The sequence below is a fragment of the Gekko japonicus genome, unplaced genomic scaffold (genome assembly GCF_001447785.1).
Source record: "Gekko japonicus isolate JY-2015 unplaced genomic scaffold, Gekko_japonicus_V1.1 scaffold15, whole genome shotgun sequence".
Taxonomy (NCBI): Eukaryota; Metazoa; Chordata; class Lepidosauria; order Squamata; family Gekkonidae; genus Gekko; species Gekko japonicus.
The window spans coordinates 2,658,017-2,677,603 of record NW_015165830.1 but is presented as its reverse complement, the minus strand read 5'-3'; the positions used below and the strand labels follow the sequence as shown (position 1 = coordinate 2,677,603).

The 19,587-nt window shown below is 42.9% G+C and overlaps 1 protein-coding gene across 1 annotated transcript in view; it reads right to left on the bottom strand.

Moving 5' to 3' along the window:
- MYCBPAP (MYCBP associated protein) overlaps nucleotides 1-19,259 on the bottom strand; it is a 39,645-nt gene extending 20,386 nt beyond the window's left edge. Inside the window, 11 exon segments of the mRNA XM_015410723.1 lie at nucleotides 2,885-3,071; nucleotides 3,362-3,467; nucleotides 3,912-4,024; nucleotides 4,206-4,321; nucleotides 4,658-4,808; nucleotides 9,204-9,319; nucleotides 9,615-9,795; nucleotides 11,343-11,449; nucleotides 11,577-11,736; nucleotides 12,036-12,163; nucleotides 19,208-19,259. Of these exon segments, the coding sequence (XP_015266209.1) occupies nucleotides 2,885-3,071; nucleotides 3,362-3,467; nucleotides 3,912-4,024; nucleotides 4,206-4,321; nucleotides 4,658-4,808; nucleotides 9,204-9,319; nucleotides 9,615-9,795; nucleotides 11,343-11,449; nucleotides 11,577-11,736; nucleotides 12,036-12,163; nucleotides 19,208-19,259 (1,417 nt within the window).
- Between the last annotated feature and the right edge of the window lie 328 nt (nucleotides 19,260-19,587).

Below are 19,587 nucleotides of genomic sequence, written 5' to 3'. Positions count from 1 at the left end.
TCATGTCCCAGTGGTTCCAATCCTAGTAGGTGGCCCAAGTACATAAGGTGGTGCTGGGGGGACACCTGCTTGGGTCTGTGGGATTTATGCAATGGGATTCTAACTGCCCATCTTGTCCCCTATATAATTGAAACTGCTGGGAGAAATTATTTGGGGATTTGGAGTGAGGTGACGTCAGTATGCAGATGACACCCAGCTCCTCTTCTTTTAAGCTGACTCATTAAGCTAGTAATGGGGTGGATGAGCACCAATAAATAATCACACATGTAAGATGTTGATTGATAATGTTGTCAATCAGGGATTAAGGAGCCTGCTTGGTCTGTGGGGCTGTACTCCAGCTAAAGGGGCAGGTTTGCAGCTTCAGGGCATTATTTGATCTGTGTCTACATGTGGCAGCCCAGATGTCCTCTGTGGCATTTACTTAAGATATTTATATCCCTCCTTATCTCCTTCAACTCGACATGGCTAACAAAGCAACACTTAAGCTGCAAACACATAAAAACAGTGTAGCAGTCCATTAGCAAGATAAAAACTACACACGGGATAAAACCACAGCCAGATCTGCCTAAACAATTTACCAAATGCCCTTCACCCAGCTTCAGTGGATGAACCAGCTGCAGTCTTTCCTTGACAGGTATGGTCTGGCCAAAGCTGTCCATACTCTGATCACATCCAGATTGGACTACTTTAATGCACTCTACATGGGCCTGCCTTTGAAAACTGGTTGGAAGCTTTAATTGGTGTAAAAAGCAGCAGCAAAACTGCTGACTAGCACAATACCCTGGCTATCCATTCAGTTCTGGGCACAATACAAACGGCTGGTTATTAGCTTTATTTATTTATTTTTTATTTATACTTTCAATTTCTATACCGCTCAATCCCAGAGGCTCTGAGTAGTTTACAAGCATTTTACATTTCCTAACTAGGGCCACATACAATGTATATATATAGGGAGGTGGGTGCCTTCTGGGGAAGCTCCCGTAGTCTGCGACTGTGTGACGACTTCCTGCGCTGGCCTCTGTCCAATTGGCTCCGGCCAAGCAGCGCCGCTGCGTTGTCGTGTCTCAGGGCCAATCCCCGCCTGGAACGATTGCTGCTTGGTGTTAAATCGCCACCCTAAATGGTCTGGGACTAGGTACAAAGGACTCTTTCCTCCCATATAAATCTGCCTGGCTGTTAAGATGATCTGCAAAGGCCCTGCTCTATGTACCCTTATCTTCAGAGGTAAAATGGATGGTGGGTCACCAGAGATGGAGTCTTGCCTGCTGTGGCACCTCATCTCTAGAACACCTTCCCCACAGCTGGTCATCTGATGCCCAGCCTGGCTAATTTTAGGTAGTATGTGAAAAGTGTTTTGTTCAGCAAAGCTTTTGGTTAAGTTTAGTTGGCTGAGAGTGGGAATCACTGGGGGTGAGGCATTATTTGGTTTCTCTGCTGGCTATTGGCTTTGTTTACTGTTTTGATGTTTTACAGTTTTTGGCTAGTAGTGGTTCTTTGTTCTGGTGATTTTATGCAGCTGCTTTATTCATTATTATGTATGATACTGAGCAGTTGTTTTAACTGAGAATTGTTTTCAGTTATGTAAGCCAAGTGAGAAGCCTTGAGCTGAGAGTTACATGAGATATAACTCATTTACATGAACAAACAAACAGATGTGCGGCTAAACACCTCTTGGTCTCTCCCTAATGTTTGAAATGACCCAACAGAAGAATCAAAGGAATATGTTATTGATTTCATTTCACTAAGTGGTGCTTTGCCAGGATATCCCACATTTCTCTACATTTGGGGGTTTGGCTATTAGTTTCTTTGTCACACACATCATGCCCCAAGTGTTTTGTGAGTAACCACTCTCCCTTTAGTCACAGCACTGTATCAGTGTATAACAAGGACCTGGTTTTTTAAATATGCATCCAGTTGATTTTGAACTATGACACAACACTCCAGGCACAAAAGGTCAGGATTCTAACCAGTTGGGTGAAACACATAAAACGCCTCTACTATTAATAATTGCTTTGCTTTGGTCATCAGTACTGTTTTGCCACTGACACCTGACAACATAACAGCAACATGCTAACAAAAAGAGCTGTTCCCCTTTCTTACAGCTTCCCATGAAAGGACTTATCTAAAATATCTGAAGGGCATTGGAAAGGCATGGCCCATGACCAAACTGACATACTGTTACAAATCCATTATTTTCAAACCAGTCCCCCATGGAAACTATCCTTCCTGTGCTTATTTGGCATTTATATGAAGTTGTCCCGCCGCGGGTTCTACCGCGGCCGTATCGGCCGCTGCGGCGGGACTGGCGCGACTCGCGCCGACTTCCTCGAGACCGCCCACAGTGGAACGAGGTTCGGGAGTCGCATTTGGGGGCCAGGGAGGACGTGGTTTGACACCACGGAAGGGACGAGCCCGAGTGAACATACGAGACCCTTTACCAGCCGTTGGTACGGGATTCAACGAGGAAGGCACCGAGCGAGCCGCCACCACTCACGCTCCTAAAGCCGGGATACAGAGAACAGAGATACACGTGAAACGGGAAAACACAACTAGGGACCGGGGTGGATGGGAAACACATGGGGAAGATTGTTATTTGTAGCAGATGTTGATTGTGAGACTAATAAAGTGGAGAAACGGAAGGCACCAGGGAGGAAGCTGGAACGGATCGTGAGCAGCAAGAGAGAGAGAGGGTGTGCGCACGACTCTAACCCAGGAACGGAAGCTGGTGTATGAGGGAATACCCGGCCCGTTCACATTCTGAGGTGCCAGTTTCAAAGCGACAAGCGGTTTCACAACGGCAACGGGACACTCAGGTCTAGGGAGGAACACCAATCGTGACAGAAGTCATACATGTTGACCTTAAAAAAACGAATATGTCACCCACCGGATCTGGTGTTGAAGTAAAAATATTGCATTCTGGTCTTCTTCTCCTGAAAGGTTAAAGGCTGAGACTGCCTCCTCCAATCATACCAGATGGCTGCTGTACCATTGTTGCTCACTGTGAGCCATGATTCAGCTTTTTCACCTACCAAGATTTCAAAGGTGACCCGAGCAGCAATGCCAATTTCACCCTATTGGAACAAAAAGAAACAAAAGAGATGGGAGCCCCAATGCTCAAGTTTAGCCTTGCTATGACCCCTAGGCTAGGGCTAAAAGTCAATGGTGTTCCCCAGTTTCATTCCATCTCTTCTGTCAAAGACTCAAAGATTAAATTTGAAAAAGCACTAAAGCATCAATATCTTGGTTTACACAGTTCTCCATAATACACAGAAGCAAAGAAACTACCTCCTGATGCTCTGAGAGATGCATTTTATTACATCATTAGGAAATGTTATGTGACACACAAAAATAGAAAAATTACCTGATGAGAAGAGTTGTTGATCCAGCGAGCTGGCTGTTCACAGAACATCAGAGATGGGCCCAACACTGGTTCTAGAAATACATCCGGATATGCCTCTAATGGATCCCTAACAGACAAAGTAAAATATCAGGACTGTTTTTCAACTTTAATTTTTTTGAATTGGAATAATATCAAGACAAATGATATATATGTATGTATGTATGTATGTATATATGTGTGTGTGTATATATCTATATCTATATCTATATATATATGTATGTATATATGTATGTATATATATATAAACATAACACACTTACAGGATATAGACAGGAAGGGAAAGGACCAAGCTAGAAATTATCTCAGAAAACATATAGTTCCTATCTTCCCCCCACCTCCAAACTCCCTCAGGGAGTTTGTTGCAGGTTACACATCCCAGGCTACCTACCAATCTTCTTCTGCAAATGCCTTCCGTTCCCACTTACACTGTGAAGGAGACATGGGGTTGGAAACTCTGTGCTTCCTTTGTGTCCTGTTTGGTTCAGATTCTGCCACCCTGAACAACACTTACTGGATTTCTCTTCGTTCATAAGATTCTTTAATGTCATCAGAGGCCACAAAACCTTGTGCTGATACATTGACAAAAGGCTGATTTCTGCCTATGACTTCTAGGCCATCCAGATCCTTGATGCAAGGGAAAAACAGGGGGAAAGTATGGTGTTTCTGTTAGTTTTTCTTGTCATAAAGAAAATCAGAGTACTTCAATACAATTTATGTTACAGTTTCTTGTGAGGCAGGATGGAAGCTATGAATTAAATTATGTTATCTTAACCAGCCTTGTGCAAAGAGAAGGATATCATCATACCGGGCGATAAAAGTCCATTTTTTCTAAGATCTCTTTTAACTCCTTTCGTCGATGCATTAGAAAGAGGCTCTTTTCCCAGCTGCAATGAAAAGGGAGGTACTTTGGAGGTCTGGTACCTGTGGGAATAGTCAAATGTGAACCACACATTTCTATATCAATGCCTGTATGCCTCCTTTGAAAGACTAACCTGTTGGGCAATAATTGGATAAGAAGGATTCTACCCTTATACATCTAGCTGATAAACAGAAAACTTCCATATTTATGATTTTTTTTACTTTGTATCAGTCAATTTTATCCCCAACAGTGAACAATATAGTATATTGACATTTTGTCACTGCCCAAATGGATTCTGATTATACAAATGTCTTCAGGAAAACTAGTAAGGAATGCTTTCACTTGTGTGACTTCCTCATCAAACCTTCTTACAGAATGCCATGCTTATGATTTCTCACCCATCTCCATCCAGATGCTGTGTGGTCTCCCAACATGAGTCACTGGTTCCGGGAAGCCACGTTCACTCTGGCCCAGTGTCACCATCAGACCTGTGAGTTCATCTCCAATACACACAGGCTGGCTCCAAAATTCACTCCCTGCATGGTGGCCCTAATAAAGAAAGCAAAGCTGAAGGCTGAGGCATTTCTATTAGCAACAAAGAGGCACAGCAGGTGGAGGACAGCTGTTACAAAGAGAGGCTGGTTTAAAACAACCAAGCAAAAGAGTACTTGAATTACTCAGAGTGGATGAGGACCAGGGCTTTTTTTGTAGAAAAAGCCCAGCAGGAACTCATTAGCATAATAGGCCGCACCCAACAGCAGAAATTCATTTGCTTATTAGGACACACCCCTGACAGCACAGCTCATTAGCATATTAGGCCACACACCCCATGTTCGCAGAAGTGTGGTCATCCAGAGTCACTCACCTTTTGCTTCTTAGTCTGTTTAGAGCTTTTTTATAGCAGGAACTCCTTTGCATGTTAGGCCACACACCCCTAATGTAGCCAGTCCTAATGAGTTTCTGCTGTTGGGTGTGGCCTATTATGCTAATGAGTTCCGGCTGAGTGTGGCCAACTCGGGAGCCAGCCAGAACTCCGTTCCGGTGTGTTCCTGCCCAAAAATAGCCCTGATGAGGACTATGCCCAATTGTTAGTAACCAAAGTAGGATTAACATGAAATCTAGTCTACGGGCTCTTCCGGTATGGCGCGACAACGGGAGGGAGCGTGGACTTGAGCTCCGCTCCTCCCGAGCACTTTCGTTCTTTTTTGGGGGGCCCAGGGATGGGGGAGCACGACCCGCAGCCTCCGGACGAGATTGCGGGAGCATGAGGCTTCTTGCTGGACCCCCCCCGAACCCGGCAAACGGTGGGGTGCTCCAGAATTGCCCTGAAGAGACGCTGTAAAAGGAATGTTGGAAGTGAAAGGAAATAAGGAGGAATGGCAAGAAACGAGAAAGCAAGAGGAAGGGTTAGAAAAATAGAAGGAGAAGAAATTGCAGACTTCCCAGAGTTATTTGGTGGAGGAAGAAAGGCAGGAAGCTGACCCCGATAGGGTCGCTCCGAGGAATCAAAGACTACTTAAGCCACGAGCAAAGAAAAAGGGACTGTTATCAGATTTGACAAAGGACAAAAAGAAGAAGGTCAACAAGGATAAGAAAGTAAAGAGAGAAAGAACGAACTTCAAAATCTTATGGCAAACATTTATTGGGAATAATGAAAGAGACATAAGGGAAATGGAAATGGAAATAGATGAGTACAAAGACAGAAGGCACTGGGAAGAGAACAGAGAAAATCAAGTTAGAAAAGAGCTGAAATATTATGAAGACTGTGTTAGTAAAGCTGAAAGTAAACTTTGTACTTATGTTATGTCTCTCTCCAACTAAGAATCTAGAAGAACATTTGAAAGGAGATTGTAGAGTCCAGGTAGAAAACTGTGTTATGACCCATTTTGTTTGTCAATGATGTTTGAAATAGGTTTGCTCTTTAACCTTACTGATATTAAGAATGTTAAAAAATGAGTGCAAAGTCAGAAGGTGTACTTTAGATTTATTTTCGTTTTTCTTTATAAGTTAGGTGGAGGTGGAAATTATGTTTGATACCAAAAGTATTATTTTATGTTAAGTGGTTTGGTTTAGTGAGCTTGTTATTATGTTATATGAATGACTAGCTATGTTTACAAGTAGAATAAGGATGGTAAGGTAAGGAGAGAGTAAATTAGGAGCTAGTTCTGGTAATTGAAGTCAATTTTGCTATTTTATTGTATAAAGTAACTGATTGTAGGTATTATAATTGTAGGTATTATAAGTTGTATGTTTAATTGGTCAAGATTAATTTGTGTCCTATATGGCTATTTATTTCTGAGACTGGAGTACTAGGGAGTAACTATGAAATCATGAAATGACTATGAATTAAGTGAGGAGTAGTTTGGAAAGTGGCTGTGTGTAGGCTGTGTGTAGGCCTCTTTAAAGATAAGGTCTTCTGCTGAAATATCGCAAATGGAATATAAATGAATTCTATGATTAACAAGATTAATATTATAACTACTAGGTTATATAAATTAATTAAAAAATAGAATGGAAAAATAGGAGATGATTATATATATATATATTAAAAAACATGAAATCTAGTCTACGGAACTGCAGGATGAAACAGCTGAACAAATCATCTCCAGCAAATGTTCGGCTATGCACAATATTAGCAGCTACAGTGAGTGAGAAATCCAATGTCCTTGCGGGGAAATGTACCATTCTTGACTAGGCCTTATTTTTAAACCACCCCCTCTTTGTAACAGTTCTCCCTCCTCCACCCCAACCCCCAGGCCTTCTGTTGTTAATACAAATGTAACAGCTTAATGGATGTACACACCAATGTACTGATGAAGCGGACTCTGACTCACAGAAGTCTATGCTGGAATAAATTCTGTTTGTCTCTAAGGTGCTAGCCAAACTCCTGTGTAGTGCTAGCCACCTTGAGTACTTTTTCAAAAGAAAGGCAGTCAGTTAATTTATAAAATAAATGAATAAATCCCACCCTCTCTGCCCCATGAGAGCAGCAAGTATTCCAGATGGCATATAGTCTGGCGTACTTCATCCGTATTCCTATGTAAAGTGGCAGAGGTGGCTTAGGGGTGCCTTTTATCAACTTAGGCTGGTTCACCAACTGCAGCTCAATTACTACTCAGAAATACTGTTATTGGGAGGGAGGGCAGCATGGTATAGCCTGACTCATCAGATCTCGGAAGATAAGCAGGGTGGATACTTATAAGGGAGATCACCAACGAGGACTCTGCAGAGGAAGGCAATGGCAAACCACCTCTACTTCTCACTTGCCTCAAAAGCCACTTGCTGGGATTATCATAAATTGGCTGCAACTTGATGACATTTTATACACACAATATCTCTCCACTGCAGTCTTCCTGTGTTGCAGAGGTAATTACTTAAAAGACACACCCCACTCTATAAAGTTGTTCTGAGCCTGGAAGTTCCATTGAGCACATTCAGCTTCCCTTATTGCAATGGATTCCCCATCAGGAGAAGAAACGGCTACTTTTCTTTAAAAACAAACAAGCACCTCCTATTTTTGCAAACTTGCCTTGACCTGGATGGCCCAGGCAAGCCTGCTCTCATCAGATCTTGCAAGCGAAGCAGGGCTGGCCCTGTTTGGCTGGGAGACCACCAAGAAGTTCAGGATCGCTACAGGGAGGCAGGCACCTACCTCTGAACATCTCTTGCCTTGAAAACCATTTGGGGCTGCCGTTAAGTCAGTTGTGACTTGACAGCACTTTACACACACATATATTTTTGCAAATTTAATTCAGAGTTTTAAATAAATAAATGGATAATGAGGTTTCTAATAGAAGAAGAAGAGATTGGATTTATACCCTGCCCTTCACTACCCAAGGGAGTCTCAGAGCAGCTTACGAACTCCTTTCCCTTCCCCTCCCCACAACAGACACCCTGTGAGGTAGGTGGGGCTGAGAGAGCTCTGACAGAAACTGCTCTTTTTCAAGAACAGCTCTTATCAGAACTATGGCTTGCCCAAGGTCATCCAGCAGGTGCAAGTGGAGGAGTGGGGAATCAAACCCGGTTCTCCCAGATTAGAGTCCGCACACTTAACGACTACACCAAACTGGCTCTTGTGTAATAGTTTTACACAAATTTATTTTGTCTTATTTCCCCCCCAACAACCTGATTTTAAGAGTAACAAGTGTCACACTACCACATTAAAATGTGTACACGTGTAATCTCTTAACACTGAATCAATGATCCTCTTGTCAAACATGGTATACTAAAGGAACTGGATTGAATACTAAGTGCCAACAGCACAGCTGCTCTTGGCATTAGCTGGCAATGACAAATATTCCTGAATACACTTTTGTAGTACATTTCTGCTTACTAGAAATTATTAAAATATTTGTCCTTCATCACACTGTGATTCATGTGTAATCGCACAACTGGTGGTGATCATTCCAAGTTAACAATTATTTTGTACATGTGCAATTGCTGGTATATTTCAACTATGGCTGGCCAACTTCCATGGGTTTGCTTAATGAGAATCTTGTTATTTATTTATTTCTCATTTACACCCTACACCTTTGGCCCCAGTGGGGACCCAAAGCAGCTTATGTCCTTCTCTTCTCCTCCATCCTGTCCTCACAACAACCCTGTGAGGTAGGTGAGGCTGAGAGAGTGTGACTGGCCCAAGGTCACCCAGCAAGCTTCCATGGCAAAGCAGGGATCTGAACCTGGGTCTCCCAGATCTTAATCCGGCTCTCTAATCACTTCACTGCACTTGTCTCTTGGCAGTGAGACAGCTGTGTGTGCAGAATTCTTAACTACACATACCTGGAATTTGTCACAAGTCTTACCAAAAGTAACCCTAAAAGAAATAGAGGATGGAAGAATGCTACACACTGCCCTAAGTTCCTTAGAGCAAGGGTGGGACAACAATTAATTAGGTAGGCAGGTAGACAGAAACAATAAACCAGGGCCCTGAGCTAGTGTTACCTTTCCAGGGTAAAGAGCAGGGAGACAGCAATCAATTAAAGTACGCTCCTCCTGGATTTGCCTGTAATTGTCTGAAAAGTTCATCAGCAGCTCGCTTTCTGATTTCTGAAGTTTTTCTAAAAACAAGTCAAACAAGCAAAAGACTATTACAACTATATCCATTGCCCCCAAAGAATCAACCTTGTGTATACATCACTCAACCTTTAAATGCCATCTGTTCCACCCTCCAAACTAGCTTGAAACCGTCCCTCCAGACAGAGGTACAGAAAACACTGTGGGCACTGAATTGCATGCCCTCCGTTGTCTCAAAGACGAGTCTTTAAAACTATATTTTGAAATGTTCAGAAGATGCTTGCTATATGGTTTTATGTTTGACCTGCCCTTGCCTAGGCTCTGCCCATTTTTATTCACCACACAGCCCTTTCTGTTGTCTCTTCCTGAGTGCCATGTTCCGATGCCAGTTCTGAAGGGCCATGTGCTGTGATGAAGAGGCTAGGGTGGCTTTCTCTGTTTCGTCGTGTTTTGCTCTGTTCCTCCACCAAACTGGCACGGTGCTGGTCGTCTGCGGTGAGTCAGGAATCATTGCAGATACCTGAAAGTGAATATCCAAGTGTAGTTCGAGACCTCATTTCAAAGATGGCAAATAGGCAAAAAGCTGGCTTTATGTCTCTTGTCACGTAATACATAATATGTCCCTGAAAGTATTATGAACACTTGCTCTTCTCCAGGCTTTGTCCCTAATCAGAAATTTTCTCCTTTGAGTCCAAGGAGCACTTAATTAAAAGATACTAACTTTCCTACAGTGCCCTTATGGTATCTAGCAAATGTCACAAGCTGTCCTTCATTCTCAAGCACTCTGCAGTGGTGCCTCAAATAAACAGAGAGTCCCCTTCTGATGTTACTTCTGTGAGGTGGCAAGAGTTTCTTTCCATAACAACATCAGAAGTCATATGAGAGAAGTCTAATGTTGTGCTCCACCCCAATATGGTACTGTCATCCCAGAAAATGGGGCAACACTGGTATGGGGAAGGATCTAAACTGTGGACTTCTCCCACATGGCCAAAGGCTTCTCACATTACCCATGAAGTAGTGAAAAGAGCTGCACTACAGATTATGTTACTTTTGTAACATGGGAGCTTTGCCGCTTTCCCATGTAACCCAAGCAATGTCAAATGCCTTTGGGATTCCCGTGACATATTATTGCTCCTGCCCATGGTGTCAATTTTTTGCAGGAGACAGGCACCACCACGTCATTTGCAGGATTCAAATGGACCTTTTCTTCTCCTTTCTCTTCACTCCCTCTTCCCCACCACTCAGTGAGTGAGGTACACTGTCTTGCTGGTGAGAGGAAGAAATTTCCCCCAGTACTGAAAATAATTTATTATCTAGCACATTTTTTTCTTTAAAAATATCGGCCTTCAGAGTGCCTATGATCAGCATACACAGAGAGGAAAGCTGACTTACAGAGAACAGGAAATGGGTGATAAGGTTAGCAATAGAAGAAATGCAGAGCCCAGTGGCACCTTTAAGACCAGCAAAGGTTTATTCAAGGTATGAGCTTTTGTGTGCACGCACACTTTTTCAAATACACTGGGATGAAAGTTAGAGTTATAGACAGGCTGAACAGCAAATTTACATGTAACATGATGAAGAGGTTTTACGTTTTGCATAACTTAAAACATCTTCATCATGTTACATATTAATTTGCTGTTCAGCCCCTGTCTATACATTTGAACCTTACCTTCCATTCCAATGTATTTGAAAAAGTGTGCATGCACACGAAAGCTCATACCTTGAATAAACCTTTGTTGGTCTTAAAGGTGCCACTGGACTCTACATTTGTTCTACTGCTTCAGACCAACATGGCTGACCACCTGGAACAAGGAACAGCAATATAATCAAAAACACAATGCAAGGACATGCCACAGGGAAGTACTAGTACGGGCATGCATCCTAACAAAAGGGTGCTGTACTATAATTGTCATGACTTCATGGACATTTCTGAATTTCCATAGCACCATAAGTGGGTTGGGTAAGGATACAGTGGACAAGGTAATCTTATATAGTACTAATGGCATTATTTATCTAGTTCAACTAACTTTGCCTCTGAAACAACACTATACCACAGTTGAAACCAACATGAGAATGTCCTCTTGCTAAGGCTTCTTTCTTGAATTCCTGGAGGGTTCCTAAGATGCTGTGGGACAGGATGTGTCCATAGTTATCAACTATTGGTCCTTCTATACCTGCAATAAAACATACCACAGTATGTCATAGAATCTATCCAAGGAGTTTTAAAAAACCTCTATAGCATAGATCATTCTGGGATACCAAAAATGTATTATGAACAGTGTAAGCTAGAGATAACTGTACCAGAATAACGCAGTGTTTTCTTGGTTTCATCTGGGACAGCTGGATAAGCAACCAGGAAATGTGTTTTCTTCCCTGTTGTTTGGGGCTTGGATTTACGAACGAGGAACTTCTTAGTTACGGAAGGTTTCACCTCTTCTTCAGGAGGGTGTTCAGGATGGAGCTATAAAAACAGAATATGGCCCCAATGAATTCACACAGAGAATGGCTCTACCTTTAGTGTTCTCATTATTCTATGGATAGTAGGAGCTAAAGAAGTCACTTATAATTAAATAAAACTTTGTACCCCTTCCAAATATACATTAATTCCCTTGTAAATTAGTTGCCTGAAAGACGAAAGGATGATCCATGACGACTATTTCATACATGCAAGTGATAAAAAAAGTTCTTATGCGGGGGAAAATATTCCAGGAAAGAAGGGTAACCTGGTGGTGGGAAAGCAAGTCAATGTTGTATACCTACTTTTTTAAGGTCTTCCAACTTGATTGCCAGAGCTTGGATTTCATCTCCTTGCAGGACACAGCTCACAGGCTCTGGCTCTTCTGGAACTGGAGAGGAAGGCTGCTCAAAAGTTTTTGTTCTTCTCCTATCTGAAATAAAGGCACTGAATAAAATACTAGATTTTCTATGGAAATTTCATTTTTTTAAAAACAGCAAGGATGTTAGGATCCATCAGGAAGATTGTATTTCTTGAGTTTTAGGATCCCTGGTCCAAGCTGCCAATGTGGCAACCCAAGAAAAGGCCTTCTCACTCATGGCACCAAAACATTGGAACTTTCTCCCCAGAAAGATTAATCTGTCTCCCCCTACCATTGTCTTCCATCAGCAAGTGAAGATTTTGTTGTTTTGTTTGGCGTTCCCTCACTAACTCTTATTAGCCCACCTCCCTTTGTCTGTTTTTATATATTAATCTGTTTATTATTTTATATGTTTATATTATGTTTTTATTTATTTTAAATATTTTGTCTGTGTGTGTGCTTTAAATGCTTTTTAATATTTAAAATGTTTCAGCGTTTTCATTTTTGAAATCTTTTAATGTTTGCAGCCTTGGATATCCTGAACTGGGTGGAAAGACAGCATAGAAATTTTTTAAATAAAAAAAGTTATTTCTGAGCCCAATTCAAATTGCTGGTATTAATCTTGAAACCCCAAATGGCTTGGGACCAAAACATCTGAGGTACCCTGTGAGGGCCTGCCCATAATTTATTACCAATTGTTGCTGCCTTTCTCTACATCCACGAGATGGTCTAAACCCTCTCTGGTTTTCAGAACCATATGCCACCAGAACCTCTACATTAGTTCCCCCCAACCTGAGATTAGAGGTTCAAACTCTCAGTTGGTATCTGGAATTTAACACATTAGCAACTCACTCAGAGATGCACACTTTTACTCTTACAAAGGTATCTTAAATGGTGAGCATAAGGCTACAAGATTTAGGCTTGGAACTCAGGTACAACATCAGAGACCATTTAACAATCAGAATAATTTTTATTCAATACAGAGCATAGCACAGACTACCAGAGCTTATAAAATAACAAACCTAAGGCAATTTGCCTTAACTACACAGTAAAAGATACATATTTACCAAGTCAGAATAGCATCCAAGAGTTCAAGATTGTCCATTGTGATAATCCAAGTAGCACCAAGGGATTTTGAAGAGAAATCCCATCTTTGCACTCCATGTGCTTTAAGTCACAAAGCAGTCCTTTGTCTCTTCAAAGGACAGCATTTCCAGGTGCAATAAACAAGCAGAGAGAACAGGCGCAGAGAGCAAGAGAGGAAGAGACTCTCTCTTATTGGGATTGAACAATTATAGCCCAATTCCATTCATGATCAGCCGTGGCCATGCAGCCAATCACGAGTGGACATAGGTGTGTCCAATTGTTGGTTGCCATAGCTGCAACACAAGAATGGCTAGAAGTTTGGAGACTCCTCCTGCAGTCAGGTGACCCAGCTTCTAGCTACTTCATTTAGTATGTGACTTGTCGCATGTGGGGCCAGAAAGTGTAGCCATGAGGTCTGGCGTTTGGCATGGAAGTGTGAAAGAATGTGGGTTTATGGCATGGCTATTGAGGCCATTTGGCTTCAACAGGAAACAAGACACAGCATGTTATCAGAAAGACATCACAGGAGAAGGCATGGATTTTTAGAAATCAATATTTCTATACACAAGCTTTCTTAGGAGCCATTACCACCATACTTTGGATTTTCCTGCACAAAAAGCCATCTGGCTCCCTCACTTAATCTTCCACAAACATGTGACTATACCTTTCTGGAGACCTTTGGCCGGCAGGTAAATTTCAACTATGGCTTGTTGATGTCTCTTTTTAAAATATCTGCTGTTTTGTTGGCTTTATCACTGATTTTATTTTACTGCTTTTTATTTTGATACTCTTGATTTTATTCTTTCTATTACTATGGATTTATTGCACATTCTGTCTTTTTATGCTGTTTTACTTCCATCTTTATTTTTAATTAATGTTAATATATTTTGTTTTTAACTTTGCCATAAGCTGCACTGAATACTATTTTATTAGCAGAAGTGGTATGGTAGATATTTCTAAAATAAGGTAAGAATAAATATCTTGAATAGTTAAAAGCAAATTAAATCCCAAGAAGAACCAGGGGGGAAACTGTTATACTTCATCCCAAATATACCAGATCTAATCAAAAGCCACATTATTAAATATGTAGAACTATGTAATATTTCCCTCACCCAACACATTTTTCTAGCCACACATTATTCTTAAAAATATCACTTTAGAATGTAGAAAACCTTTAGTAAACAAATTAATATTTTCAAGAAAATATGAATTCAAGAAGATCTTCTCACTGCTTTAAACATTTGATTATAAATATGATTGCAGAAATAGACATATACAGCAACACCTACACAACCCAAAAGGCTGTTTGTAGAGAAGAGCTTCCCATCTGCACTGCAATGCAGATGAAAACACACAGATTCTTCCACACCTTGTAGTACAATTGCAGGCTGTGTTGGATGTCACACACCTAAATCTACATCACAACATAGATGCACACCCCCATCTAGTCTCCATGTGTGGTTGGTTCCCAATCTAGCAAGTGGATTTGTGTGTGGATTCCTTTGCTGGATGAAAGCCTCTGTCTCAGGATTCTTCAGTCAACTACTAGATGCTTTGAACAGTAACAACAGCTTTAAATAGCAGCTGTCTTCTTTATAGGCATGCACAACCCAACAGTTTCTGCATAATTTCCTACTGATCTTACCATAAGATGGTGGTGCAGATCACACTACATTTCATGCTTAGCACTCTACTTCTGTGCTTTCTTGCAGGATATCCTACACCTTATTAAAGAGGTATAATCCTTCATACAATCTGGTAGAGATCAAAGTCTCACACTATACCCTGGCCACTCTCCCAACCCTTCATTATCAATCCAAATTTAAAAGGGAATATTCATCTTTGCCCCTAGGAAACCACTGTCTGATTTAGTTAAAGTTTCACATGCTTGCTTCACAAACCAAAGTTTCATGACCCAGTCTTCTGTCCTTGGCCCACCCATAAGACAGTAGCACTGCTGAGCCACAAGCAACAGGTACATGAAGCTACTTCAGTACCACATTCTCTCCTCAGGCACATTTGCACAGCAATTTACTATGGTATTGCTTTAGCATGCTCCCTCAAAGACAGAAGTGTAGAAAATTGATATAAGTTGAGTAACAATTATTTATCTTGTACTTCTGAAAGCATGAATCCTGCAGAGAAGCTTGCACTCAGCACATTGATTCTACAATCAAGCCTATTTGTGGGATGGGTGGGTGAGAGCAGGAGTCTCCAGACACTGTGGATTGCTGGGGCTGGATGTATAAGGGTGGTGGTGGACATCTGGCCCACCTCAAAATTGACACAGAGGGCCAAACTAGATGTGATAACATCCTTGTGGCTGCCATGAGGGCCCCATTGCCATTTTAAAGTAATTTTAAAATGCCACACGGCCCAAGTCCTGATCGGGCATGCAGCATGGTGCTCTTTGGTGTAGCCAGTTTGGTGTAGTGGTTAAGAGCGCGGACTCTAATCTGGGAGAACTGGGTTTGATTCCCCCACTCCTCCACATGTGGCTGCTGGTGTGACCTTGGGCCAGTCATAAGTTCTTTCAAAACTGTTCTCTCAAGGGCAGTTCTCGGGAGAGGTCTCTCAGCCCCACCTACCTCACAGGGTGTCTGTTGTGGGGAGGGGAGAGGAAGGGAAAGGGATTGTAAGCCGCTCTGAGACTCCATCGGGTAGTGAAGGGCAGGGTATAAATCCAATCTCTTCTTCTTCTCTTGTTCCATCCCCACATGTACCTTTTCAAGTGCTGAAACAGCTGTGGGGTGTGTGTGTGTGTGGCCATTTGGGCAGTTGACAAGGTGCCATGGGGGAGATGAGCCCCCCTGCTCAGCACAATCACTTTAAAAAGGCGACAGTGTCCTCATGGTATTCACAAGGACTCCATCACATCTAGTTTGGTCCTGGCAGACACTGACTTATGCTACTTTCTTCAGTGCTCCCTGTGCCAATAGCTGCTCCCTGTGGAACATACATAAGAAAAGAGCTTTGCTGGCTCAGACCAAAGGTCCATCTAAGTCAGCATTCTGCTTGCAACAGTAGCTAGTCAGATGCTTATGGGGTGCCCACAAACACCGCATGAAGTGAACAGTTCACTCCCTCCATTGTATTCATTTACTTAATATTTACTTAATAACAGTTCATTTACTTAATATCACCTCTTTAGGCACCAGAGTTAATAGCCACTGACAGACCTCCACATTGTGAATTTTATTTTTAAACAACTCTAATTACTACCTGTCTCATAAGATTTATCCCACCCTTCCACCAAAGAGATCAGGGCAGTGTACATGGTTCTCCCTTCCCCATTGATCTACTATGGCCACCGGTCACACGGGAGATTTTGGCCCGGGAGAGGGACGGATCGGGAGTGCAGCAAATGGGCGCGAGCACACCACAACATCTGGGAATCGGCTCGCACCTGTCCCCGATCCGTCCCTTCAGGCCAATAATGCGCTGTAAAAAAGAACCACCCCCAGAGGAGGACTTACCTGGGACGCCGCATCAAGCGTGGCTGTGGGATCATCGGCACGCTCTTCGTTCATAGCAATCCCGGCTCCCGGCCGAACTGCGCATGCTCACACATGCGCAGTTCGGCTGCCTCACTTCCCTGTCAGTGGCTTCCCCCCGGCATCTGATCATGCCGGGGAGGAAGTGCATGGCGGCTCAGGGGATCTATGTGATCCCGCCGCCGCGTGTCTCTTTTGGTGCGGCTTTAAAAAGCTGCACTTTGCCCGTGTTCCCCCCCCCCCCCGTGTGGCAGGGGCCTACATCTCATGGAAGCAAAGTCTATAATTGCATTGTGTGAATAATACTTTCTCTTGTCTATCTGAATCTGCTGTCACGTGAGACACCCATATTTTGATCTGACACCCCCTGTGGTCAAGGGCCCTCAGACTGGCATCAGCACCTGCACCCTCCCTGCGCCTGAGGCTAAGGCACAGTGCAATAATGACTGGACTCCCTCTTGTTTGAACAGACTCTGCAGCACTCCTGCATTTAGTCTCCCCCCCCCCTCCCCGGAGTCTGAAAATAGCGGAGTCTGAAATTATATGCGAATGATGCCGTAATACTCTCCAGAACTCCCATAGGGCTGAAACGGGCTCTGGAAAAATTCTCCCTTTACTGTGACACTGAACATCTTATAATCAATTATAAGATCAGACGATGGGAACTTCAGGGGCATAAGCTGGAACAAGCCTCCAGCTTCAAATATCTAGGTGTGTAGTATTGCAAGCTTCTAGCACCAATACAATCCATTGTAGTTGTGCAGCTGATGCAAGAGAGAAAATAGCAAATAGTATTTTGACATTTTAGTGCTCTCATGGGGGGCACTATGTTCCGGCCGCTCTTAGATTGTTTAAAGCTAAGTCACTGGCCCAGCTGAGTTATGGAACATTCCTGGGGCCACCATCTCCCTCCTTTACCCCACTAGAGAGAGTCCAGTCTAAAATCCTTAGAGCATTATTACAAGTACCTAAGTGTGTTTCAAACACTTGGGTCAGATTGGAAACAGGAATGCTTCGGGTAGAGGCTAGAATTCATATTCTCTCAATTTATAAATGGGTAACAGGAAATATAGGAGCTGCGATGGCTCAAGTGGTTAAGACACTGAACTGCAGGCTGTGGAAGGTCAGTAGTTCAGCAGTTCGAGACCCGGGTGCCGCATGACGGAGTGAGCTCCCATCTCTAGTTCCAGTTCCTGCCAACCTAGCAGTTCGAAAGCAAGAAATTGCAAGTAGATAAATAGGTACCACTTTGGTGGGAAGGTAACAGCGTTCCGTGCACCTTGGTGTTTAGTCATGCCGGCCACATGACCGCAGAAACGTCTTCGGACAGCGCTGGCTCTTCGGCTTGGAAACGGAGATGAACACCGCAACCCTAGAGTCGGATTCGACTGGCTTTCGAGCAAGGGAACCTTTACCTTTACCAGGAAATATAAAGCCCAGGGGCCTGTTCCCTTTAATCTTGCAGGACCAATTTCAGTCCAATTGGCATAGAGCAGTCTTGAATTCCATCCAGAAATTAGGCTTTTCTCCCCAAGCCCTTCTGGCTCTTGGTATAGACCAGACAAAATCACTTATTAAGCAGAGAGTGACTGACACTGAAAGACAATTGGATATTCTTAGTTCTCCTGGTTATTTCTCTCCAGCAAATACCAGATATATAGTCGCTCCTGCAGCCTATTTACATTTTCTTGAATCCAATAACTCAAGAAGGGCATTCAGGTTAGCCAGAAGCATGTCTTTGCCTTTTGTAGTATTGGAAGGGAGGTTTAAAGGGACCCCTTACTCACTGAGGTTCTGCTCCTGCCCCCTCCATGAAATACTCTCTAGAACACATATTTTTCAACTGTGTATACCATAGGGTGATCCCTATGGAGACTATTAGTTCGCTGTTAGAAAGGTTTCCTGGCAGATCAGATAAAATTAAACTTGATTACCTGCTGTCTGACAGGAACCACCAAGACAAGACCAGATTTTGTGCCCAGGTTTACAAGGAACGTAAAATTTTTCAATCTTTTATCTAAATTGTACACACGTTTTATGGCTGCCTTATTTTAGCTCTATTTTACAGTCACAGTTTTTAAAATTTAAGTATGCCACTGTTGGTTTTATCTCATATTTATTATTCAAATGTTTTTATGTAAAACGATTGAGTGCACTGGTCCTTGACTGTAACAATAAATTTGACTCGACTTGAGTCTGAAATTGCGCCAGCATCCTGCCCCATCCTTAACAAAGGCACACAGCTTAGCATGAACTATGACTCAGCTCTGAAATCTATTTTTAATGAGAGGGCTCAGTCAACCATAGCAATGTGAGGTGATAAGGAAGACGCCCTCAGGGAGACCATGCAGAGATTTATCCTATCACTGAGCTATTAAAACATCTTGGCTTAGACGGGGTGTAACTTCCAAAGGACAAGCTGCGAGTTCTCTTTTCGAAAATCTAGCCTGCCCTCGACGGTGCCAAGGAGCCCAACCTGCTTTTCAGAATGTCCCCTCCCCATCCCAAGGCATCCCCGAAATCTTTCCTTCCCTACCGGGGGGCGTTTTACTATTGCGGGTATCCTTCTTCCCCGCCTTGTTCATCATGATCCACGAAGAGGGACGGGATCCCAAGCTACCCGGCGAGCTCTGCCTACACTTCCCGAGAAGGCCGCCGCGGTCTCCCACGGCACCGGCGAGGAACGAAGTTCCAGCGTGCTTGTCTCCATGGCAACCCTTCTTTCTCTTTAGCCCCACCAAGCGGCCCTTCCACGGTGACCTGAAAACCAATCAGGTTGGCGTGTATAAGCCACGCCCACACAGCGTTCTCTTCCGCACAAGAAGCCTGTAGGACAGGAAAGCCTGGACGCATGTGCAAATTATTTACACATGTGGTGAGTTTATGGGACGTTACTTTATACTTAATGAGAAAACC